The 26,526-nt window shown below is 46.8% G+C and overlaps 1 protein-coding gene across 1 annotated transcript in view; it reads left to right on the top strand.

Annotated features, from left to right (window-relative positions):
• The window catches only part of MYO5C (myosin VC), a 91,841-nt gene that overhangs the window by 44,102 nt on the left and 21,213 nt on the right, over window positions 1-26,526 (top strand). The window contains exons 17-33 of the mRNA XM_004755408.3: window positions 802-888; window positions 1,324-1,435; window positions 2,214-2,425; window positions 4,431-4,596; window positions 4,890-5,036; window positions 6,437-6,601; window positions 7,832-7,925; window positions 10,695-10,758; window positions 12,996-13,176; window positions 14,981-15,074; window positions 15,385-15,448; window positions 15,534-15,614; window positions 16,695-16,875; window positions 18,477-18,570; window positions 19,020-19,083; window positions 20,117-20,285; window positions 23,880-23,967. Coding sequence (XP_004755465.1) covers window positions 802-888; window positions 1,324-1,435; window positions 2,214-2,425; window positions 4,431-4,596; window positions 4,890-5,036; window positions 6,437-6,601; window positions 7,832-7,925; window positions 10,695-10,758; window positions 12,996-13,176; window positions 14,981-15,074; window positions 15,385-15,448; window positions 15,534-15,614; window positions 16,695-16,875; window positions 18,477-18,570; window positions 19,020-19,083; window positions 20,117-20,285; window positions 23,880-23,967 — 2,063 coding nt within the window. The remainder of the gene's footprint in view (window positions 1-801; window positions 889-1,323; window positions 1,436-2,213; window positions 2,426-4,430; window positions 4,597-4,889; window positions 5,037-6,436; window positions 6,602-7,831; window positions 7,926-10,694; window positions 10,759-12,995; window positions 13,177-14,980; window positions 15,075-15,384; window positions 15,449-15,533; window positions 15,615-16,694; window positions 16,876-18,476; window positions 18,571-19,019; window positions 19,084-20,116; window positions 20,286-23,879; window positions 23,968-26,526) is intronic.

The raw sequence follows: 26,526 nt of genomic DNA, 5'->3' as shown, positions 1-26,526 counted from the left end.
TTAACTATAATGGCATTATAGTTAATAATACTATATTGTGTGTTGGAAAGTTGCTAACAGTGTAGGTCTTAAAAGCCCTCCTCACAGGAAAGAAACTGTTGTAACTATGGAGGAGGTGAGTGGGACCGTTTCACAGCGTGTACAAACACCAGGTCACTATGTTGCAAACCTCCGAGCTATGACTGTGATGCTGCCTATCAGTTAGACCTCAGTAAAAAAGAAAATTTGATTTTTGAAAGAAAGGTGGTGGCAGAACAGAGGTTTCCCCCTCCAACATGGCATGAGACGTGCAGCTTGCTGTCTGGAGCCCCTGGGAAAGCCCCAGGCTCAGGAGTGGACGTTGCAGAGTCTCTTTGAGCTGACTAGAGCTGAGAGGTGTCTGAGGGATGTGGCCCATCCTGGAGGTGGCCAGTGTCTGGGGAGACCACCAGACGCTCAGACCTCAGCTGGTCGGTGTCCCTGTCCCTTCAAGGGAATTCTAGCGTCAAATGGACACTCGGAGGGGGCGGGCGGGAACATTTCCTCCACTCTGCTTGTCCTGCAAAGCTGAACCAAAGGCCCTCTCCCCACAAAGCCGCCTCCCTGTTTCCACCGTCAGACTCCGTTGCTCATTTCTCCAAGACCTCAGTCAGCCGGCAGAGCTGCTGTTTTCCGGAGTGGCTGTTGGGGGCCAGCGTGGGGAGCGCAGAGGCCCACCCGGCTCCCCAGGGCCCCCGCCCAGGTGGCTCCGCGGCGCTGCTCCGAGGCACGTTTGTCCGTCACCATGGCTTAACCCATCTCCTGACTCACGTCTTCTTTCAGGTTCGACTCCAGAAGGATTGCTCAGCAGCTGCGAGCCTGCGGCGTCTTAGAGACGATTCGCATCAGTGCGCAGAGCTACCCATCCAGGTTCGTGGTCATCCCATGTGCTGGGGGGGAGGAAGGCCCAACTTCAGGTCTGCTGAGAACCAAGGGAGGGCCTGCCAGGCGTTTTTGTCAGATACCTGCAGAAGATGCCCCCAAGATTTTTCCTACTGTGCTTTAAGAAGGCCAGAAGAGGGCCACTGACAGGCAGTGTGTAGGACATGGGCCACTGCCACCGCATCACCTGTTTCTGTGGCTGGTGAACACCACCTGCCGCCCCTGCACTGCTCCTGGGGGAGGAGAGCACAATTGTTGGGGCAGAGTGTTAGTAGAAATACGATATGGGGACCACGCAGGATGAGGTCAAAGGTCAGTGCTGTCATCCCAGGACTGACTCTACCACCCCATCAGCAGTGGGAACCGCAGAGGGGCCATGCCTCCTCGCTGCCACGCTTCCTTAGATCCCCTTTGACTTTGCAGGTGGACGTACACCGAATTCTATAGTCGCTATGGTGTGCTCATGACCAAACAGGAGCTTTCGTTCCGTGATAAAAAGGAGGTGTGCAAAGTGGTTTTACACAGGCTCATCCAGGTCAGTCTCTCTCAACTCCAGGAGTGACAAGCTCTTACCGCGCTGCCTATCTCCCGGGTGTGTTTCCATACCCGCCTGTCTCAGAACTGCATTGTCATGAATGCCAAGGAAGAAAATATGCCCCGCGCATTTGGGTGCTGAGGTCAGAGCAGACACACTCATGGGGGCATCATCTCGTGAGAGTAGGAGTCACCATTAGGGACCCAGACTCGAACCCCAGCCTCCCTCAGAGTCTTCCTACGTTGTCTTTCCACCATCGAAGGAGCTCCGATGGGCCTGGCTTGTATCACACGGTCAACTGAGAAGTCTCTGATCCAGGAGGGTCCCAGACAGGGCACCCCGTGTGGATTTGGGTCATTGCTGCAGCAGTGAGTTGTGGGAAGGCAGTGAAGACAGAGGTACCATGTCCAGGAAAGGGGGCGGTGAAGACAAACCAAAATGAAGATAGAAATCAGACCTTTCCAGGCTCTGCTCTCTTGTCGAGAGAAGCTGAAGCTTCCCAACAGCCCAACTGAGAATCACCGAACATTCACTCACTGCTCTCACCCCACAGATGGACCCCTGGACCTCAAGTCCATTTCTTCCCCCAGTGGCTTTAAACAGACATCTCAAAAAATAAATTTTGAGGTCCTGATTAGAATTTTTCTGCTTTCTGTCAAGGAGCAGATGCGTCAAAATAACAATGTTTTGGCATCTTTGAATCTCTAAACATCTTTTCCAAATACTCTAGAAACTCTGAAAGATTTTTATTTCTGATTCTATAATTTTTCTCTTCCAGGATTCTAATCAGTACCAGTTTGGTAAAACCAAAATTTTCTTCAGAGCAGGACAAGTGGCCTATTTAGAGAAACTCCGACTGGATAAGCTCAGGCAGAGTTGTGTTGTGATACAAAAGCACATCCGTGGCTGGCTCCAGAGAAAAAAGTTCCTCCGAGAAAGACAAGCTGCTCTGACCATCCAGCAGTACTTCCGGGGTCAGCAGACCGTGAGGTACACCAGAGCAGAGGAAGCCAGGGGGTGGGTCAGAGGGAAAGGGGGCCTTGAGCCTGGAGATGAGAAGGTCATACCCTTGGGGCAGGGAGTGCTAACTCTGCCTACTGTTCCTACAACAGAGGTGACCTCTAGGACCCTGAAGCTCTGATCAGGGTTTTGAAGTGAGACCAGGTATAGGGACTGGACCCCTTTTCCACGGGAAGCGAAAATGCCAAAGGCAGTCAGGGTCCCTACATAAATGCCGTGAGTAGCCACTGACCAACCTACCTGCAGAGAGAGGGGGTGCCAACAGTACTCAAGGGGATCCATGGCAAGGCTCTGCCAGCAAACTTGAGCACCTCCCAAGGGGATGGCTGAGTTGGGGGGCAGTTCCACCAATCCTACTCCTCACTGAGTGCTTCCCAGAGGCCATGCCAAGTTGGCTAGTGAGAGGGTATCCTTCCTGACAGCAGCATGTACTAGTGTGCATGGGCGCTGCCTCTGTCCTTAGCATGTCATGAGGGGAGCGGAGAAGGCAGCTGTTTAAGGATCAGGCAGTGTCACGGGACCTGACCTCTACCTGAGCTGGTTTTGCCACCCCACCCCAGGTGACCGTCTTACATATATACATAGTCGGGCTTGCCCCCCACTCTCCACCCCCGTGCCTCTGAGTCGAGCAACAGCAACTGTCTTCAGGACAGGAAAAGCCAGGGTTATCTTCTTCCCCAGGTCAGGCCCCCTTTCTGTTTGGGAATCGCAGTGGCCTGACAGTTCTACCCCTGCTTACCTCTCGTGCCTGTCCCTTCATTCTGTTCCCATCCCCTGTCCTGCATAAGGACTCCACCACCCCTTGCCTCCTGGTCCCACAGCACAGCCTCCCACTGCTGTCTGTCTTCTGGAAGCAGAGTCTGTGGGAGCCGCTGCCCTCCTCTTGTCCTTAATGCCTCCAGTGACCCCTGTTTCCTACACTCAGTCTTTGGCATGGCATTCAAGGCCCCCCATGGCCTAGATGCATTCATGAGAATGGAAACTCTGGGAGAGCCTGGCCCCTGCTTTCATACACTGCAATGGGTATTCAATAACTACATTCAATAACTACATTTTTCAATAACACATGGTCTCTATTTTTCTAACCTCACTATTTTTTACATGTATCTTATATTCTGACAGCTCCAGACAAATTCTCTTTTTCTGAATATTTCCAGCATTACTTAGGCCTCCATATGTTCACTGGTCCTTAGCTCGAAATGCTTTTTCTAGCCTTCACTGTCTCCAGAAATCCCACTTCTCCATCAATGGCTGACTCACAAGCAGAATGATAGTTCTGTAAGATCTCTCTTATGGATCTTTTAGTCATTACTTTATTTTTCCTCTTATCCCACCTGGCCATTCATAAGTCTGCAACATGAGGTTGTCAGCTCTTAAGGGAAGAACTTTGTCTTCACCTCTGATCCTTTAGACAGGAGTTGACAAGCTTTTTCTGGAAGAGCCGAATATTCAGACTTTGGGGGCCAGACAGTTTCTCACAACTCTCCAACTTTGCTGTTGCTAGGAACGGATAAAATACAGATGACAGGTGTGGCGGTGTCCCCATAACACTGGACAATAATAGGTGGCAGGCTGCAGAATTGGTCCCTAGACTGTAGTTTGCCAAGCCCTGATCTAGAGCTGCTCCATGATTCCCCACCAGGCTGAATGAGCAAGTGCACTGCTAAAGCCCCCTTTTCTTCTCACATATGTGAGCAACCGTGAACTGACCAGCCTGAATGTGGGGAGCGTGCAAGTTGCCACGTTGTTCCCCTGGCCTGGAGCAGGCCCACATTCAGATCAGGTGAACGGAACCTCAGGAGACTGACTTCCAGCAGGCCTTAGACTCAATGAGTTCTAGAGTTTAACGGTAGATTTACAAAACATTTGACTATTCCTCAGTCGGGGGGAGAAAATGCTGCACCAGCTCATCACTGTGCCAGGGAAACCAGGGCTCTGTGGATAACAGGTTCACTCTGCATTGTTTTTAACCAAGGAAAGCTGTTACGGCAACAGCCTTGAAAGAAGCATGGGCCGCCATCATCATTCAGAAGTACTGTCGTGGGTATCTTGTCCGCAGTTTGTACCAGCTGATCCGTGTGGCTGCCATCACCATCCAGGCCTACACCCGAGGACTCCTGGCAAGGAGGAGATACCGAAAGGTACGGCTGAGACCCTGCACTTTCTTAGTCATAGTGAGATGGTCTTTTTCTGCAGGAAGACCTTCATAGAGAGTGTGGAGTGCTGGTATCTTAGTGTTCGTACATGTCTGCTACAGGTCAGCTTGGTCATTGTTTCAGAAGTCTAGGTATAATAGGACTCTGTGGGTTAATTATAAGAAATTTGTATTTTACGCTGTGAGAATATTTTAATAGTTGCATCTCTCAATGTTAGAGGAGTTGATAAGAGAAACAGTGGGGAACCAATCTGCGTTTCAAAAAATCTTGTTTTAAAGATGCTGGAGGAACACAAGGCTGTGATCCTACAGAAATACGCACGGGCATGGCTGGCCCGACGCAGATTCCAGAGTATCCGACGATTTGTGCTCAACATTCAGCTCACTTACAGGGTCCAGCATTTGCAGAAAAAGCTAGAAGATCAGGTAGGTGTTCATAATGTATCTTTCATATGTATTTTTCCAACTGATTTATTTTGTCCTGGACCAGTTCCTTAGCTAATGCTGTTAAGATTTATGCCCATGTTAGGAAGTTCAGATAGATTATGTGGACCACCTTATTCAGAAAACAGAAGTACACTGTAAAAGTCTGCTCCATGCAATTGTATAGGTTGTACACTGTGCAAGGTCAGCTGCTGAAGAGTGTAAGTGGGGCTGAAATCCAGGCTAACTTTGCTTTTGCCAACACATGTGTCCTGGTACAAAGCTGCCTTGAGACAGGAGTGCTTTTTTCTCACCTGCACAAAGATGTCCACATGCCAAGCCATGCTCCCTTAGTACTGTGTTGGCTCGGAGAAGTTGCTCCTTTCTAATTTGCCCAAAGGTCTATATGGTCTAACTGCAGCCCTGCCTATTTTGGGGAGACCTCTCATACCATCTCCACTGGTGGGAAACAAAAATCCACATGCTCTTAGTCAGTGGGGAAGGGCTGTGTCATACGCAGCGTCCAGATCTGTAAAACTCACTTCTGGGCCTGTCCCAAACAATACTGAGATTCTCCTAGGGGAAACTTAAGACTTAGCCACGAACAGAGGCTTAGGAGTCCTTAGCGAATGGATAAATGTGCAAAAAACCCCTTGAAGTTTGGATGCAGTTTCTCCTTATTGTGCTCTTGTGCGGCAGTCCTGCGCCTTCCGGGTCTTGTGCGGACCAGTACCAAAACACTGCAGTGACAGCTGGGAGGAGGGCCTGTGGGGGGTCCTGACGCTGCCAGGGCTCCACCTTGGGCATGTTCATTTGCTGGGGCTGCCATAACAAACACCCACAGCCTGTGTGGCCTATACAACAAACATTTCTTTTGTCACAGTTCAGGAGGCTAGAAGGCCAAGATCAAAGTATTGGCAGAGTTGGTCTCTACTGAGTTGTCCCTTCTTGACTTGCAGTGTCTGTGTCCTAATCTCTTCTTATAGGGACACCAATTGTACTGGATTAGGGCCCACCGATATGACCTCATTTTGCCTTAATTTTGTCTTTAAAGATCCTATCTCTATATATTCTGAGGTGTTGGGTATTAGGACTGTAACATGTGACTTTGGGGGCAGCAGGGGACACAGTGTATTCCATAGCATTAGGGTTGTCTTAGAGCTCCAGGATTGGGCTGGTCCTGCACTCAGAGTGCCATCAGCTCAGGAAGTGTGCCTGACTACATCTGCCTTGCTATTTGTTGTGGGATGAAGACACTCATACGTGCCATTGTAACTAAAACTGTGATCAGTGTAGATAAAGCCCTGATAGATCTAGATACCATGTCAAATGTTGTGAGAGGCAAATGGAATTGCTTCTTTATTTGGGATAAACCCCCAAATATCTGCTGTTTTGTCCTCTAGAACAAAGAGAACCATGGGCTGGTAGAGAAGCTGACCAGCCTCGCCGCTCTTCGGGCCGGTGACACGGAGAAGATTCAGAAACTGGAATCCGAGCTGGACAAAGCAGCTGCCCACAGGCACAGTTATGAGGAGAAGGGGAAGAAATATAAGGCTGCCATGGAAGAGGTCTGTGCTGGTCGTGATTATGGAAATCTATGCGAGTCCTTCTGGGCAAGAGGTCACGGGACAGCATTTTCCCACAAAGCAGATTTCTGCAGAACAGATCAGATTTTGCTATTGGCGTCCATCAACAAAGGGGGGTCTACCTTTCAGGGGAGGAGATCAAAGGCCTAGAATCTGGGGGAAGGGGAGGAGACTCGTGCTTCAAGACATGCAACATGAGGTTTCCTTTTTTTTCAACTAATGTGAAGTGATGAAAACCCTTTTAAAGCAAAGAAACTCTGGCTAGATGCTTATCTCTCTTCAATGAGAATCTTGGTCCCCTGTCATTTGTCCTTCTGGAGCATGCCCTGAAGCATCTTCCCCAGAACAGCAGTGCAAAGTTTGGGGCAGGTTTTCGTCTCTGTAGTTGAGTAAAATGAGCAGTAGACAGAGATCAGATGTCTCCGGCTCAGATCTCGTCTTTGCTGCCATCGGGTTGGGCAACCTTGGGCAAGTCCCCTACCCTCTCTGATGTAAGATGGGAGTAACAAAAAGGGACTGACAGAGTCCTTGTAAGGATAAAGTTGTCAGATGAAATCATTTAGCCATGTGCCTACCATGGAGACCTGCACAACTGTGAGCTGCCGTTCTCTGAAGCAGTGGTGTTTATTACCCTCCACTCTCCTGTACTTTCCAAAGTCCTACGGCACCCAGGTTTGGGGCAGCCTGGAGCCCCAGGGCCCCCTCCCATGGCATGCACTGCCTGTCAGCAGCCATCAGCATGATTCAACAGATACTTTACTAGGAAAAGCTAAGATAATAGAGCTTCTGTCCCAATCACACATTCTTCCTGAGTAATAATACTCTCAAAGTGTGGTTCCACTTTGTATCATAAATTATTTTCAGCCTATTAAATATATGCATACCTTGGCTATTGAGAAGCTTCCAGAAAAGGATAGAGGCATTTTCTTACTTTGAGGAAACCTTGGATTTGGTGACTGCTCCTTGACTTCAGCCATTGCCTGGCCAGGTTGAGAACCGTGTCTGCTTGAAGTCACACAGGTCCCCTGTGTGAGATGGAACGCAGCAGGGGGCTGGCGCCAGCTATCAGCCATGGATAGGAGCTGAGACGGACAGACAGATGAATGGACAGAAGGATGGATGGGCAAAAATGTAGCCTTTCACCAAGAAAAGCTGTGGTGACAAAACTTAAAGTGAGTTTTTTAAAAAAGCTTTTTTTCTTCCCTTCCCTAGAAACTGGCGAAGCTTCAGAAGCATAACTCAGAACTGGAAATACAAAAGGAGCAAATAGAGCTGCAGCTTCAAGAGAAGACTGAAGAGCTGAAAGGTAGAGCCCACGGTAGCACGAGGCGTGCTCTCACGTGCTCACCTGTCCAGGCGTTCGGGAAATACCTGTTGGCGTGAACTGAGTTTTAGGTAGAATCAGGAATCTGTGATGCATTCCCAGTGAAATGAGAATGCTTTTTGCTTGGCAAGGAGCAACTATACTTAAGTTGTGGTAACGTTACCCTACAGATTCTTCTGTTGCATTCCCATCTTTTGTCCGATGGCACAGCAATCCCTGTCTCAGAAGCGCCTGGGCCGTTTGCAAAATGCAGATGGCTGGGCTGTCAGCCTGGAACCCTTCCATCAGGAGGTGGTGTCTGTGCGTGGTGCGGCCGGGATGGTTCAGATGTGGGTCTTTTTGACACCTTTGTGGCGATATGATGCACAGGCAGGGTAACGCTGCAGTAATGCTGCTGCTAGCCGAGAGTCTGTAGTCAGATTTCAGATCTGTCTGAATGACTTGGTGTAAGCAGTCACTTCCCCCGGCTCCTGCCCTGGCTGTGAGGGAAGGCCCTGCTGAGCCCTTGAGTAGCCCCCCTGAGATTTCTGACACAGCCACTTGGAACCAGTGGTATTCCCTTCATTCAGGGGCGTGAAACAGGCACCCTGAGCCTAGCTCTGTCTCACTCAGAGGCTACCTGTAGGCACTTGCTCAATCCCAATGAGAATGGGAACCTGATGGTTCCCGTCCAGATGGCAGAAATGACCGCACTTGCTTCTCTGTACTGTCCAGAGCTCTTCTCTGAGAGCCCTGACGGGGCAGCAGGGCCTTGGTAGCTCAGGCCTGGGGATCTGGCACACACCGGAAGCCTAGCAGGCAGTGGATACACCAGGGTCCAGAGGAGCCCGGGGGTGCAGGTCAGCGTGTGGAGAAACATGTGTCAGGAGGAGGAAATAAACACCCCGAGTCCTGACTAGCTGAGCAAGAAAGGGGCTGCCAAGCCCGGGAGTGTCCTCCTGCTCCAGATGACCTGTGGTGTCCACTAGGTCTCTGAGGACCATGATATAGGTGTTGATGGGCACATGTGGTCAGAACAAACCTGAAGAAACCTAAGACCTGAATGAGGGAAGGGCTTGCCTACCTCTGTTTTTTTTTATTACGATATACGGCTCCTGGGTATATTTTGCTCTTTCTTCTAACTCTAAGTGATTTTTCCCATAAGGACATTTAAATTCCCACAAATGTGTCCTGAGAAGTACATATTTGACAGCACTGACATGTTTGGGTCCATAATTTTATATTTCCTTCCAAAAAGTGCCTGAAAACTTTCAAACCCAGTGTTCATAAAGTGCTTATCATATGGGTCTCTCTACATGTGGCAAACAGTATTGTGTGAAAAGCACCAGCCTTTGCTTACCCTGGGACCTGTGACTAAGGGATGTTACCACACATTTCCCCTTTTTGAAATTCCAACATGGACACCATCCATGGCTCCCAGGAAGAAAGTCACGCTCAGGCAGCTTTTTCACCCCTTGGCAAATGGTCTAAGTTTTAGTAAGCACCAGAACGAAAGCTGATTCTGTGAGTGAAGTAAAAATTGAAATTATATCAAATATGCTGGCTTCTAAATTAGAGCTTAAACATTTTTCTAGTATCTTCTGGCTGAATCATGACATTCTGAGGCAGTCCTTTTGATTCAGGGACATTTGATACCTCATTTGAATACTGTTTTTTTTTTTTAAGATTTTATTCATTTATTTGACAGAGAGAGATCACAAGTAGGCAGAGAGGCAGGCAGAGAGAGAGAGAGAGAGGAGTAAGCAGGCTCCCCGTCGAGCAGAGAACTCTATGCAGGACTCAATCCCAGGACCCTGAGATCATGACCTTAGCCGAAGGCAGCGGCTTAACCCACTGAGCCACCCAGGCGCCCTTGTTTTTTTGTTTTCTTTCTTTCTTTTTTTTTAATCAAGTAATTCAGGGTAGCTTTCATCACCTCCTCCTGGGGCTCCCCTCTGGGGCAGGATTCAGAAGTGAGGTAGAAGTCAAAGATGGGATGTCAACGAAGTACAGATAGAGATGTCAGGCTTTGATGGGTTACCCCATTTTCAAGGCACCTGTCGTGTGTGGATGTGTTGTGAACCCAGGACTGTCACAGCTTCAGAATGTACGTGGCTTCCGGCTGCCCAGTGTTGCCTCAACCTACCGTTTGTTGTTGGAGACTCTTGTGCTGAAAGGCAACAGCAGCTTTGTCAGACTTCCTCTTCCCCAAATGAAGACAGACACTTAATCGTTTTCTTGGTTATGGTGAATGATGACCATGGTGAGCCAAGAGAACCACTTTGGCTCCCCTCTGCCGGGGGACATATGGCCTCTGTCAGAGACAGTTTGGGTGGTCACTGCACAGGATGGCCCCCTCTCCACAACAAGGTATTCTCCAGTCTGAAGCGTTGACAGTATCAAGACTGAAACCCCATCATAAACTGACCATTGTCCTTCCCAGGGGGTGTCTGTGTGCTTTTAATAGTCATATATATTGTCTCAAAGCCAATTATGCCTTTTTAAACAAGTAATACCCAGACCGAAAAAGTACTATAAATGAAACTATTCACACATTTCCAGCATGACCAGTTTGTGAGAATTATTATTTCCCCTTCTTGCCTGCATTTCTGATTTCTAAATTATAAAAAGTGGCCGTAACCCTCCCATCTTCAGTCCTACTCATCCCAAGTAGCCCATGATTGTTCTCACAGCCACGCTTTCTTACGTGTGACATGACGCCTTCGAGGTACTGGGTGCAGACATATTTCCAAGGGCGTTCTCTCTTCACAGAAAAGATGGACGACCTCACCAAGCAGCTCTTTGATGATGTGCAAAAAGAGCAAGAACAGAGAATGTATGTAATCTGGTTTGCCTTCAAGTTACTGCTTCCTTCTCTCTCTCCTGTTTTATATTTTGCTTCTCAGCTTGCTGATAGCAGGTCACAGATCCAGGAAAGCAGGGAGGTGAATATCTGTAGGAAGTGAGGGACTCCGATGTGTATGAGCCGAGGCCCCCAGGGTGCACCTTTCAGGCCCGTCTCCCGTCCTTCAGCAGTGGGCGATGGACCCCCAGGAATTTCCCACTTTCCCTTCATGGCTAAGACAGAAGTTCAGACACGGCCCTCCCTTTCAGCTTCCATCAAGTCCAAGAAGTAAAATTATTGCCTAGGAAATAAGCCTGCCTCCCTCCCCTGTCTGTTGTGTCTGTTAACTTGACTCTTGCCTCAGTCAATAGGGGTGGAACCCACCTCACAATAGTTGAGGCAGGTCCCCATGACCTTGTACTCTGCCAGCCCCACCTGCCCTAGCTCAGTGCCAAACACCCTGCTAATCTGCAAAGGCTGCAGTCTACACTCCCCTTTCTTAGAGAGTCAACTCAGAGCTCTTAGATCTGAAAGTAGGGATATGTGGCAGGGTGTTGGGGAGAGACAAAATATCCTTGGCATGTTTCATTTGGGGGCTGGAAGGCTCAAAGCTGGGTGGAAGGACATATGCCTTCCCCGCTTGGTTGGCAGAGGAGCCTGAGTCTTAGTAAGGAGCAGGATGCCAAATCGTTAGTGGTGGGAACGTACCCAAGAGCTCCAAGAGTTACCAGATACGTGTTTCACAATCCTATGTGAGTTTTAGAATAGGGAGATTGGGTTCTTCACCTTGAAAATGTGAACACTCAACTCCAGGAAAGGAGCTCAGTTTTTGGCCTCCACTATGCATGAGGGCAGGTGGAGCAATCATGTGGAGAGGGGGTTTGGAGAGGCAGGCTGAGGCCAGGTCACTTCAAGTTCTTCACCATCTTCATCAGCTCCCACCGGTAGCATGGACTGGTCCTTTCAGCTGATTGGGGACATTTTAGCCCCTGTCACAACCCATGAGGGGCGCCCAGATGCCCGCAGCCTGTGGGTGGCTCCCAGCCCGCATAGGTACAAGTCTGCGATCCTTTCAGCATGGACGTCTGGCTGCAGTTTGCTCCTTTACAAGTGCTCTACTGTCTTCTTAGGAGCACAGTGGTTTTTTGAAACACCAGAGAACAAAGTTAAGAAGTTTGTTAATATCTGTGAAAGGAAATGAAACACAAACCTACTGGGAATGTGATTCTCCTCCTGGGGGTTCTCCCTTTGTGTTACGGAAGCCGGTCATAAAACAAGCAGAGATGAGAGCTTGGCCAGTAAAGCGATGATTTTATAAACTCGTGGAGCCCTTGGGACTACTTCCGTTCTGACTGGACCCTCTGGGCTACATTGGGCTGGTCTAGATCATGTCTCTCTTTGGTTATTTTCTTGGTCAGTCACCCCATATTTAATAGAGCAATCATCTCACAAGGAATTGGATTTCTTTCTTTTTTTTTTTAAGATTTTATTTGTCAGAGAGAGAGAGAGAGAGAAGCAGGGGGTGGGGCAGAGGGGGAAGCAGGCTCCCCACTGAACAAGAAACTCGATTTGGGACTCAGTCCCAAGACCTTGAGATTGTGATCTGAGCCAAAGGTGGATGCTTAACCCACTGAGCCACCCAGGCGTCCCAGGAATTGGATTTCCACGGACTTTTAGGCATCTGGATTTGCTGCAGGTTATTGTAGAACATTGAAGGGCTGGCCCTCTGACATGTTAAATGGCTGTATTAAATTATTTAGGACCTAGCCAGGATCCTTAGAATCCTTGAGTTCCAGGATCCTTGGAACACAGCAGGGGCCAGGGCATGGCAGACTGTGCCAAGGTCTTTGAGAAGGGAAGGGCCCCTCCAAGAGACCACAGGGAACCCCACGGAACTAGGGTGGCTTCAGGAATGGAGTATCCCACCACTGCTGAGTCTTGGAGTTTAGCCTCCCTATCCTATGTCTCCTCTGTGTGATCAGAGTAGAGCTACATTTCTCAGATCAGAAGGTGTAAGAAGCTTCCCTAACATAAGGGGACAGGAAACTGGCAGCTAAAAGTAAGGCCATTGTCTGTTGGAACGGTCACAGTGGATCCTAATTAACTTGTCTCCTTTCCGAGTCTCTTCTCATTACTTTCAAAATGATGTCTTGTTCTAATTCATGGTAAAGACTTTAGAGAAATTCTCAATTACTCATTTCTTTTTTTTTTTTTTTTTTGGCGTCTAGACTTCTTGAAAAAAGTTTTGAACTGAAAACACAAGACTACGAGAAGCAGATCTGGTCTTTGAAAGAAGACATCCAAGCTCTCAGAGCGGAGAAAACGCACCTGCAGCACCAGCTAGAGGAAGAACGGGTCACCTCCGATGGCTTAAAGGGGGAGGTGGCCCAACTGAGAAAGCAGGCAAAGGTAGTAGGGGCTTCCCGCCTGCAGATGAGCTCCCTGGCTGTGCCGTGTGAGCCGCACGGAGGGGGCACTTCCACAGACCCGTGGGGTCAGATAGCTAAGAGCATCTGAATAAGGCCAAAATCTAAAGGATCCTGATCCCTTCAGTTCTTCTAAGGAGAAACCCCCAAGTTGCCTTTGACTCACCAGTCATTCGTTTTCATATTTTAAAAGTCAGCTTTCTAACTCTTTTGAAATTAAGTGAAGTTATTCAAATATGCTGACCTAGAGAACACTTCCAGATTAAATGATAAATTGATGTGAGCCCTTCTTCTATATTCCATCATGTTGTTATAGTTCTATAAACACCTGTCTTAAAATTAAAATACCTTATTATCAGAATGTTTTAAATTGTTATCAGAAAATCCACAAAAGCAGTGATCCCTGCTTGGACAGTCAAGGCTTAACTGAATTCCTTCCCTACACCAGAAAACACCCAAGTGTCCCTGTGTTCTTCAGTGCAAAATATCTCAGTGTGAGTTTGGAAAGCTTTTAAGCTTCCACTAAATAAGTGAAATGCATGTTGGTAGAATGTTGTTAAGATTATGCAAATGTTTGCTGTAATGGTCGTGGAATAGCCATGCATGGTTTAGAAGAAACTAGGAATCCCATCTAGGTCACCTCTTGACAAGAGAGCTGTCCACATCCTCTGGGTCCCAGTTTCCTGTCGTTGAGAAGGAAGAGTTTGGACCGTGGGATCGGGGAAGACCACGTATTGCTCTGACTGCTTCACTCTTAGCAACCACATGAGGCTCGCATCAATCCCTGGGAGTCGTGTCCTCTGCCTAGTCTGTATCTTGGGACATCATAGGGCTGCCCTTGAGTGAGACCCCACTATTTGTCACTCACTTCCTCTTTGGTAGGAAACATGGCCCAAACCCTCTGATGTGGTATATTAAGATTCATCTGATTTTCACAGAAAATAAACATCATCAGTCTGGAAGTAAGCACATCTATGACTTGGAACATTTGTCAAAACGTTACCAAGAGCAGGGCTTTTGGATTGGACAGTCCTGGGGTCCCATCAGCTTCCCTGTGTGGCCCTGAGCATGCCATTTCCCCTCTGTCACCCCAGTTTTCTCATCTGTAAATTATTACTCCATCACCGAGGGGCCTATTATAAGGAAGAGGTCATGTATGTGAAGTGATTGGTAAATGTCAGTTGGATCTTTCTCCTCACCCTCTGAGGAAACTGGGGCTATGGCCCTCAAACACTTAGACAAATTGAGAAAATATCAAGGCAGAGTTATTTCCCGCTGCATATCTCCCAGAGCTACAATCCCTCACACCTGTGACCCTTACTCAGTCTGGCCTCACAATGTAATAAAGACAGAATACAGCCTCTTCCCCACAACCTCTGCTCCTCCTCGGCCAACTCCCAGCCTCCCGGGTATCCTTGGCTCTGCCCCAAGAGTTCATCGTACCAGTGAAAGAGAATTTAGCCCCTTAGGTTTTACTCCTCTTGGGCCCCCTTCCTCCCCAGGCCAGCCCAGCCCAACCTTGAAGTAAGAAGCTATTTTTCCGTTTATGTAGTAAGAAAACCAATTCTATTGCTACAACTGACTACATCTGGGAATAAGTAGCCACATTTTGAGCAGTGAAACATACTTCAAGGCCACAATGTGTGGGCAGTGATGATTTAACAAGATGGTAGCTGGGTGAGGCTGTCTTGGGTAGATGCACGATACCGTGTTCGTATTCTCTTTGTCTGGTATAAGCCATAATATCTACTTCTTCTTTACCCGGTACCGTCACTGCCATGATACAGACAATCTCTGAGTTTGAAAAGGAGATAGAGCTACTTCAGACACAGAAGATAGATGTGGAGAAACACGTGCAGTCACAGAAACGGGAAATGAGAGGTAAGAAAAATAAGAGTCACTGAGCCTACGGGCGCAGACCCAGTTTACCACGGGCATCACCGCTAAGGAAATGTATCCTCTGGTATGATGAGCCCAGTTGGTTTGCTGGTTGGTTGGACAAGTGGCAAGTTGAATAGCTGGTTGATGTCATAGCTGGTAGGTTGGTTAGTTGATTGGTTGAACAGCTGCTAAGTTAGCTGATGGTATGGTTAGCTGTGTGAAATCTAGAAAAGTAGGACCAAAAAAGGGAATGGGAGAAGAGAAATCATGCAGAAATGTCATTTATACCAGCTCTGCCTTTTCCTCTCAGAAAAGATGTCTGAGATCACCAAACAACTTCTTGAAAGTTACGACATTGAAGATGTTAGAAGCAGGTAATCATTTTTGCGTTACCAAACCTTTAGAATCATTTTGCACATCAGTGAGATGATTGCTTTTCATACTCCCCTTAAATTCCAGGCTCTCGTTGGAAGATTTGGAACATTTAAATGAGGATGGAGAACTTTGGTTTGCTTATGAAGGACTAAAGAAAGCAACACAGTAAGAAACTCTCCCGGAGTTCTTTTTGATTTTCAGAGATAATAAATATTGAAAGTCAAAAGTTTACCTTCCATAGATTTGACACAAAAGAAATTTGGAGTGGAGTAGTAGAATGATCTAATAATCACTGGAAGTATTTCAAGAATTAAGTAATGAGCTTAATAATAAAAAACAATCTTTTTATAGGATAAACTCCTGGGTCATAAAACCTATAATCTGTACAGGGAAAACAGATGATATCAAATAAGGTAGCCAGTGTTGCCGTACAGATATAACTATGTTTAAATTTAAGAAATTTGCTGTAATCTTTTATTTGCAAACTTTATCTTTTATTTATTTATTTATTTTTAATTTTTTGATAGACAAAGATCACAAGTAGACAGAGAGGCAAGCAGAGATGGGGGGTGGGGGGGAGCACGCTCCCTGCTGAGCAGGGAGCCCAATGTGGAGCTCAATCCCAGGACCCTGAGGTCATGACCTGAGCTGAAGGCAGAGGTTTTAACTCACTGAACCACCCAGGTGCCCTGCAAACTTTATCTTTTAAAGCAATTTCAGGTCCATGGCAAAGTTTAGCAGAAAGTATAGAGATTTCTCAGAGATTTCCCTCCCCTCCCCAACAACACCAGTGTTGGTAACCCCCACCAGAGTGGTACGTTTGTTAAACTTGATGAACTTACATTGATCCGTCATTATCACCCTGAGTTAGTAGTTTACGTCAGGGTTCACTGTTGGTGCTGTACATTCTGAGTCTGACACATGCATACTTAATGAATATTTACTATAGTTGCATACCAAACATATTCTTAAACTAATAACATGTAATTTTAATAATGTCTAAAATTTTTTTACCATTAGCTGCATATTAATGCCACATAATGCTTCCTAACTGGCTAGAAGGATTTTATAATTCTCCATACCAAATTCCGTAACCTGTCACTAGGTGTGTACTCATAAACTTTGCGTCCTTAACATAGCGCTCACTGTGAATGTTCCTAACTGCTGCGCATGTCCATGCTCACAGTCAGCAGACCAGCAGAACAAGGACCATATGGTTCACTTCTTGCCCCCCTCCTCCGACAGCGTGTTGGAGAGCCATTTCCAGTCCCAGAAGGACTCCTATGAAAAGGAGATCGAAGCTTTGAACTTCAAAGTGGTGCACCTAAGTCAAGAGATCAACCACCTGCAGAAATTATTTAGAGAAGAGACTGACATCAATGAAAGTATCCGTCATGAAGTCACCAGGCTAACATCGGAGAACATGGTACAGGCTTAGCCGTGGGCCCCGGGGGTGGCCATTACTCGAGAGATGTCATTTAACAGTGGGATAAAATTCAGTTTCTTGGCAGTAAACGATGGATCAGAATTATGTTTTCTAGAAGTGAAATAGCTGGGTCCAAAGATACAACTATCAAGTTACCCTAGGCTGGAGAGCACTTTGATTTGAGAGGGGATGGGTCCCAATTCTGTGGTGTACACCTGTATTTTGTAAATCTGTGTTTTTTTAAGTCTAGCCCTAACCTCTTGGAAAGTGACAAAAAACGCTAAGGTAGAGGAATGACTCTGGAGTGGGGCATGTGTTCAGGTCTGTCCCTCTGCTTGTGCCTCTCATCTCATTTTCTCAAGGACTTCTCTCTTCCGTGACACCTGTTCCCTGCCCCCACCCCACCCCAGTGTTTGTCTCATCCATGCCTCAGCCTTGGAGAAATCCTGGAGGAATCTCCTGACTCAAAAAATATCCCTTTCTTAACCCCACATCATCTGTAGCCACCACCCCATTTCTCTGTGGGGAGCTGGCCAGGCTTCTCAGTGGTCACCTAATGGATTTTTGCACTCACCTCCCAACTCCCCCACAGCCACGCCATTCTGTCCTAAGCCCCAACCACTGACCAAGTCTGCCTGCACACGGCTGAGCCCAATGTGTTCCTTTTCACCCCCATCTTATCTCTCAGCAACATCAGGTGATGTTAATCAGTCCGTCTTCCTCCTTGCTCTTTGTTCTGCCACCTTCCAGGATACCATGCTTTCCTAAGAACCCACCTCTTAGGTTACCCCGTCTCAGCTTTCTTACCATTTCCTTCTCTTCTGCCTAACCTGAGAGTATTAGGACATCTCCGGGCTGTGTCACAAATGAGATGTAGCTCTAGGCACAGCAGATGTGTGCAGCAGTGGTTAAGGGCCTTCATGTCTTTGTTTATTCTTTGGATGAACCTTTACTGAGGAACATTGCAGAAACAGGCATCCAAATGCACAAACCAGTATTCTTCACATGTACTTCAGAGGCACACGTGTTTTCATACACTTGGATGACAGAAAAGCTATTTACCTGACCGAGGGTGGATGTGAGTGACATTTATAGAAATACACAGACAGACAAGGACAGAGGATCATGAAACATACTAGATCATTCCAGACCTCCACTAACAGAGCGGCACCCCACCTAGAAATCACAGGGCGCAGGCGGACCTCTTTGAGATGATTTTCGTGTTCCTAGATGAGGATATGACCTTTCTGGGCTGGGGCTGAAGAGACTGGCTCACCACAGCAGAGCCCCCACACGGCCTCCTAGACAGGGTTCTTCCTTCTCCTCCGGGAGAGCTCGGTGATATCACGGGTGTAGCTGTGTGAGAGCCACTCCCTCCAGACACGCTGGTGTTGCTTGTGACTCTCTAGATCTTGAGGTAAAAAATTGTAATGCCAAACCAGGTTAATGCCTTGGCTGGCCCTCCTACACAACCGAACCCGACATATGCTCCCTGGGGTTAGACACCTACATGGTCTAGTTTGCTTCCGAGAAGCTCTGAGATTTTGAAGCTCACAGACAAAAGCATTTCATATTCAAATATTTCTAATTCTTCTCTAAAGATGATCCCAGACTTTAAACAGCAGATTTCAGAACTGGAGAAACAGAAGCATGATCTGGAAATCCGCCTGAATGAACAAACGGAAAGCATGAAAGGTAACTGAAACTGTCACGAAACTGCTTTTAGAAAATGGATTCCTTGTCCAGGAAATGACAGAGAAGTCATTGTACCCCAGCATCTCAGACTCTGGTTCTCCAGGGGCCCAGCCAGGTGACATAAATGTGAGAAGTGGGCTGAGTGGAGGGGACTGTAAGGGGCAAGACATTTAGAGGGTGCGGTGGCTTCCAAGCTCCGTTGATTGTTGCCAAGTGGGAATACTGGCCCCAGTGTTGCTTGATATCCCTATCTTTAAAGAAAAGCCAGAAAACCAGATTTTTATGTGGAATATCACAATTTTGGAATAATGGCTTTGAAAATTTTTAAACATTGTTCAGACCAAACAAAACCTAATCTCAAGCAGGAAACAGCTTAGGACTGTTTCAAAGCAAGACCCAATGTAAATCAAAACGTGACCCCAAAGTAAAGACAGTTCTTCCCACTACAGGCAGACTGGAAGAATTGTCTAATCAGTTGAACCGCAATCGAGAAGAAGAAGGAACACAAAGAGAGTAAGTGTTAATGTGTATACTCTTTGAGCTCATGCTCATGCAATGCTTTCTTTTCTGAAATTGTGGGAGAAACCAAGATATGTTATAAAGCCAGAAACGCAAGGTGCCGATTAAGATAGATGATCTATTACCATTCATATGTGAAGGAAAGAAACACATATGTATACACCACACAATACACACACACACAAACACACCTGGCAGAACATACAGGAATCAAGACATTGCTTGTTCCAGGGAGGGTAACCGGATGGCTGGTGCCCAGCAGTGGGGACATAATTTTCACTTTTTATGCCCTTAGAACATGGATCGTCTGTTCAAAACACTGCTGAAATAAGATTGTGTGGGAGAGAACAGGTTTTCTCAGAGCAGGGTCAGGCTTGAAATCCATGTGACAGAGAGTCTTTACGGATAATCCCCCCAGATATGCAAATTGACCCCTAGAGGGCCTGGTGCTGAGGTGGAGCCTTGTGGGGGGGAAAATGTTTTGCCGCCAACAGGCTGACACACTTACCTTTCAGAGCCGTACACGGATGCCCTATGTCCTAGGGAGGATTTTAGTCATGTGACTTTATTGGTAGGATGGTGGTGAAATGAGGATCCCAAATAGTAGGAAAGTGGCGAGACAGTCTTGGATCTCTACTTCTCTTCTCCCTGGGTTTTTGAGAGTCTGGCCCCCAGGCCATTCACATAGGACCTAATCACTGGACTTTTGGTCATAAGGGTGTGAGTGGATGTGGGTGTCCTGGGGCAGCCATCAGCATCCTGTGGCAGAGTGGAGGCAGGAATCTCTTATCAAGTTAAGGAGACTGGGGCAACCGTGGGCAGCTCCACACCCAGCCAGCCCTGATCTTCACCCCTACCCCCACCCCCACCCCCACCTCAAAGACTTTCCTATTTAGGTACTACTCACTTTACACATCAATTGGCCCAAGTATTTTTCTGTCTTTGGAAATAATCAGTGTTTGCTATGACAAGTGACTTCTCCATGACGGTAAAACTGGTGCCAAAATTTCCTTTATCTTTTTCTCAGGACCCTAGAGGCCCAAAATGAAATACACACCAAAGAGAAAGAGAAGCTGATCAGTAAGATACAAGAAATGCAGGAGGCCAGCGAGCACTTGAAGAAACGATTTGAAACTGAGAGTGAAGTCAGGAGTACCTTCCGGCAGGAAGCGTCTCGTCTAACTATGGAAAACAGAGTGAGAATTCTCCCAGTTTGTTGATAAAGGACTGTGTGCAGATGTCACTGAAAGTGGGGGGACATGCCACCTAAAGCACATGATGAACAACTACAGACCAAAAGCCGCTTACGTCAGAGCACTCTGTGTCCTTACCTCAGCACACAGGTGGTCTCTGAGTTGTGGGCTTCTTCTAGGGAACTTTGGGGACTTTCATGGGCCACACCAGGAAAGTGTCCAATAGAGTAAAGGGACAACAAGAGGAGAGATGAGCGCTGTCCCAGGGATGGCACCCATCTGAGATGATGATGTTCTGGTCTACAGCAAGCTTTTCCCCATTAAAGGGCCACGCTTGCTTTGGGGGTATGCCCTTCCTACAGTTTTTCAAGTCAAAATGTTCTTCTATGAAATGATCAAGATGGTACATGGCAAACGTTTTAAATTGTTCAAATCTTCATCAAATTATAAATGCCCTGGTCAAAATGAAATTAGGCAACTCTAAGTCAGTCCCCAGCAATTCTCTGGAGATGTGATTGGTGTGTGAAACCCACAGGACTGGGAAGCACCGTAGTGGCAGATGGGGCACTTTCCTAGGAGGCGGACATGCTCAGGCCCCTTCCTGGCCTGGCAGCCTCCAAGACGGTGACTGGGGAAGGGCTCACCAGGTAGTGGTCGGCAACCTGGACAGGCCCACAAGCCCCGCACCCTGTTGTCAGCACCCCCACCCCATTTCTTATCTCACAGGAAAACCACAATAGGGTAAAACCCTATTTTGCAGGATCAGGATTTAACTTTGATGAGTAATTATATCCAAAGGAATCCACAGAGCTTACCATTCAACAGAAAGTAACAAATTCCAGTCCGGGCACCTAGACGATATCCGTCTTTTTCTGAGGGGGATACAACTTTCTCAGAGAGTCGCCTCCTCGGGTCATGGCAGATAAGCAACTGGCTGCTGAGCTTTTGGGAGAGGTGGTCCTGCCTTCCGCGCTGGAGCCCGTGTCCCTGGGGCCAGAGCCGGAGTCGGTAGTCAGGGAGAGGGCAGATGGGGGGTCATGGGTATTGTGCATCTTGTCCCCACGTGACCGTCCACTCCCTCCCTGTTGGCGTGCAGCTCAGTCCCTGAGCTGTGTGGGGTTTGTAGGAGTTTGTTTCTGATGCTCCAGCATCAGAGGGGGCAGTGAAGCCCACTCAGCGCCCCTCCTCAGGAGCCCTCGGTGTGCCTGGCTCTGTTCCCAGGCAGTGCCGGGCCACGGTGCCAGAGCCGGAGAACACTCACAGCTGCACGTTCCCTCCAACCGCGTACGCTGGAGCCAGTGAGTAACCTCGGTGTTGTGTTCATATACAACAAAAGAATGTAATTTCTATATAAAGGGGTGGATTTTGCTCACAAAGGAACTTCATCATACTAGCTTCCTAGAACAGACATAACAGATTAGCACAAAATGGCTGGCTTAAAACACCAAAAATTTGTTCTCACAGTTGTGAAGGGCAGAAGTCCCATTCAAGGTGAAACGGGGCCACGCTCCTCCGAAATCTCTAGGGCAGAATCCCGCCTTGTGTCTTCCCGCTGCGGGTGGCTCCCAGCATTCCTGCGTTTGGGGCACATAGCTCCGAACTCTGCCTGAGCCTTCATGCAGCTCTCTGTGTCCTTTTCTATTAGAAGGAGAATCTCACTGGATTTAGGACCCACCCTAATCTAGATGACCTCATCTTGATCCTTAGTGTAATTGCAACTGTAAAGACTTTGTTTCTAAATAAGGTTATGTTCTGGGGTTCTAAGTAGACATGAATTTTTTGAGGAGACACGATTTGGCCCAAGACATGATTTTTGAGTCAAATAAAAATCCTTCTTTAAAAAAGGTAAAAAAAACTTTTAGTGATCATCTCACTATTTATCAAAGAAATGAAAAATTAAAACTAGATGTTATTGTTGCCCCTCAAGTAATAGAGATCTTATGGTACTGCTGAAAACGCCTTGCAGGGGGCACCCTCACACGTGATTTCCGGGAATAGAAATTGGCATCAACTTTCTCAGGGGTGATTTGGAAACAAGTATCACGAACCTTGGGAATCACATTCTTTTTGACTCAGTCATGCAATTTCTAATATCTTACTATCCTAAGAAATTAGGTATGTGAATAAAGATTTTTGTTCAGAGTGTTCATCATAATGTTATTAATTATAGCAAACGGATACATATCCAACAATAGTGGATAGAACAAATTGTTGTATATCCTATGAATTAGGTGTTAAAATGACAGATGGCATATATGGCCAATGACATGGGAAAGTGTCTTCAATATAAGGAGAGAAAAATACAGAGTTTAAAACTTTATATGCAGTAATGACCCCAATTTCATAAAATTTGTATGTGCCATATTAGGACAAAAGAAAGGAATGAAATAAATCAAAACATGAACAGTGGTTTCCTCCTGGTTCTCATCGACTAGTGACTTATTATTAGAATTATCTTAGGATGGACTGAGACAGGAGGGAGGTAACTGTATCCACACCCCCACTTGTAAAGCCAAAAAATGTTCCTAACATGTTTAGCCAGAGACCCAGAACCGCAGCAGGAGAGAGGTGGTCACAGCGTAGAAACAGCATTTTTCCTTAGTGCCAAGACTCCCCAGGGGCTCCTCAGCTGTAGTGACTGCGTGCCAGACACTGCTGGATCTCAAGCCTGAATCCTTTCCGAGCCAAAACCCCCAGAATTCAGGAAGAACCTACCACACTCTGTCCTTTCTAAGAAATATCTGTAGGCATCCAGGACTCTGCTGGTTCCTGAGCCAAATTCTGCATGAGCAAGGGCACCTCCTTATCAGGAAGGAAATGCAAAGCCAGGACCCAAATCTCTACAGTTTTTCTGCCTCCAGTTTCTGATATCCAGAGAACCTGTTTTCACACAGGTTCACAGTATTTTTCAATTCTTTATTATGGGCATTACCTCATTAAGGGAAAAGTAGATCAAGATAAATATGCCTTATCTATACACTGGGATATTATTCAGTCACAAAAAGGAATGAAGGGCTGATACATACTTGAAACTGATGAAACTGGGGCACCTGGGTGGCTCAGGGGGTTAAAATCTCTATCTTCAGCTCAGGTCATGGTCTCGGGGTAGTGGGATCGAGTCCCGCATCGGGCTCTCTGCTCAGCCAGGAGCCTGCTTCCCCCCTCTCTCTGCCTGCCTCTCTGCCTACTTGTGATCTCTGCCTGTCAAATAAATAAATAAAATCTTAAAAGAAAGAAAGAAAGAAACTGATGAAACTTGAACACATTTGCTAAGTGAAAGAAGCCAGACACAAAAGGCCACACATTTTATGATTCCACTTATGTTAAGTGTCCAGAAGAGGCAAATAATACAGAGTCAGAAAGTAGATCAGTGATTGCCAAGGACTGGAAGGGACTAGGGGAACAAGTTACACGTTTCTTTCTGGTGTGACAAAAATGTTCCAGAATTAGATGATGGTGGTGGTTGTCTAGCTAACTTTAGAAAACAACCAGATGTGTCCTTCAAAGTGAATTGGGTGTTATGTTAATGAAGTTGTTACCAAAACACAGATTAAAATGCTTTGAAGCAAATGTCTTTGTTTCTTTTGATTTCTGTAGGATCTTGAAGAAGAGTTAGACATGAAGGACAGAGTGATTAAAAAGCTACAAGATCAAGTCAAGACTCTAACCAAGACGATTGAAAAGGGTAGGAAAAATAACATTCCCTTTCCTGCCTTTTGAACTCTCAGATAAGGTCAACAAGCATTGTTTGTTTCCTGAAGTGGTCCAGAGTCTTTGAGAGTCAAAGGAACGATTCTCAAATGGGGCAGTTTGTGAGGGAGCAGTTTAGGGCTCAGTGATGGGCCAATGGAACGATCCTTTGGGCCAGAGGATAGCTCATCAGCTATAATTGCAGATAACTGCAGATCCACTCATGGAATTGTAAGGGACATCCCATAACGAATACTTCTAATCTCATCTGCTATTAACTCTTCCCTGGTAAAAATGAAACTGTGAACAAGTTTCCAGTATAACTGCTTTGAAATTGTCTTCCTTTCCCAGTTATACAGGATCAAGACCTCCATTTCTGTTACAAGAAAGAAGTAGAGAATTGAGAAGCTAGACAGGAGTCCCGAACATTGACTGAACTTCTCACTTTGAATGCCCTCACGACCTTCCGTCTGCTTCTGAGTCACTGAACTTTTCTGACTTCTCTCTTCTGCTCTCTTGATCCTGCTTCCATATTGCTTCCTTTTCCTCCCAACCTGGATAGCGAAGGCTGTATCTCTAACTGTCTGTTCTTTTTTCTCTATTCATTTCTTTGAAGACCTCCTTCACTGTTATTTACCCCACTCTCACCTCAGTCTCAAAATACCCACCACCAACATGAGGATCTTTCTCCTTCAGTCATCAATGATAAATGTCAGTCTGCCCCATGAGGGCAGGGACCATGTCTGCCCTTCCCAAGTCCCTGTTGTTGGAAAGAACGAATAAACTACCACCTCAACACCAGGATTTCCAACTCCACCTCTCACTCCTCACTTCTGCTCCTGAGTCCCGGCCCCTCTTTGCCTCCAAGACTACTTCCTTGGCCTTTCTACTACCTCCTCCAATTCCAGGGGGCTAAAGTGGAGTACATTAGCTTCCCTTCCTGTATTAGTTATCTATTGTCATACAACAAACTTATCCCCAAATTTAGGAATTTTAAACAACACACACACAGCAACGCAGAGTTTCTGAGAGTCAAGAATGCAGGAGCAACTTAGCTCTAGGGCTCTGGCTCTGAGGGCCATCAAGTCGTCAGCAGAGGTCTAGTCACCCGAGGGCCTAATGGGCTGTAGCATCTGCTTCTAGGCTCGGCCACATGACTCTTGGTAGGAAGCCAACATCTTCTGAACGCTCCATCGGTGCCATTTGCTTCCAGAGTTCCTGCAAGGAACATGCCCAGATACAAGTCAGCACACACAAGAATACCCAGAGTATAACGGGCTTATTGGATAGTTCTGCTTCCTTTCTTATTCTTCCAGGTCCAGATGCAGGGTACCAATCAGACGCCATTCTTAACATAAACTGTATTGCTTAGTAAGACTGTTGACATTCTACCTTGATTAGTATCCAAGGAAACAGGGCTAGTATATTAGCAGGAGAAAGTCTCATACAATAATAAGAAAGTTCTGGTAACTTGTTACCTGCACCACCTTGTTTTCCACCCACCAGACCCTTCTCCTTCTTCTTGGCCTAACTGCTGTGCTGCCTCCTTCATTTGTTCCATCCCCTTCTGTAACAGTTCTTATAGCCCCTGTATTTCCTACAGCTGCTGTAACAAGTCAGCATCAGATTAGCGGCTTAACACAACACAAATTTATCATCTTAAGGTTTTGGAGGTTAGAAGTCCAAAATGGTTTTCAGAGAGTTACAATCAATATGTCGTCAGGGCTATATTTCTTCCTGAGGCTTTAGGGGAGAAGATTTTCCCTTGCCTTCTCAGCTTTTGGAGGCCACCCACATTTCTTGGCTCATGGGTCCCTTCCTCCATCTTCAAATTCAACAGCATAGCATCATCAGACTCTTTCTGACTCTCTAACCTCTGTTTCTGTCATCACATCTCCTCTCAGAACGGACATGAATCTTTGGTGACCAGAGGGCAGACTCTGGCACACACAAAGATGTCAACACCCCAAAGCCCAGGGCCTGTGACTGTGTTACTTACAAGGCAAAAGGGGTTTTGCCAACGTGATTAAATTAAGGATCTTGCAATGGGGAGATTACCCTGGGTTATCTAGGGGACCCAGTGCAATCACAAGAGGCCTTATAAGAGGGTGGCAGGAATGCCAGAGTGAAAGAAGGTGATATGACAATGGAAGCAGAGAGAGAGGGGGACGTGGTGACAGAAGCAGAGGTCAGAGTGTTACGACCATAAGCTGGGAGGTATAGACAGCCTCCAGAAACTGAAAAAGGTACGAAACGGACTCTCCCCCGGAGCTTCCAGAACTCAGCTCTGCTGACACTTTGATTTCAGTCCTATAGGAGAGGTCCATATCAGTCTTCTGGGAAAATCTGTGGTATTTTAAGTCACTAACTTTGTGGTAAATTGTTACAGCACATAGAAAACCAATACAGATCCCCTTGGGATCATGCCGTTCGGTACTTTGCTCACCAACTGTTCCATGAATCTTGTTTTCTTGACTGTGGCTGTGAGAGAAGCAATATTTTGGTTGGCTTTCTTATCTGCATGGTGCTGGATTCATGCTGGCTCTCATGGGGC

The sequence above is a fragment of the Mustela putorius genome, unplaced genomic scaffold, assembly GCF_011764305.1.
Source record: "Mustela putorius furo isolate JIRA1106 unplaced genomic scaffold, ASM1176430v1.1 tig00003898_pilon_pilon_pilon, whole genome shotgun sequence".
Classification (NCBI taxonomy): domain Eukaryota; kingdom Metazoa; phylum Chordata; class Mammalia; order Carnivora; family Mustelidae; genus Mustela; species Mustela putorius.
The sequence above is the reverse complement of the archived record's forward strand: the minus strand, read 5'-3'. Positions and strand labels throughout refer to the sequence as shown.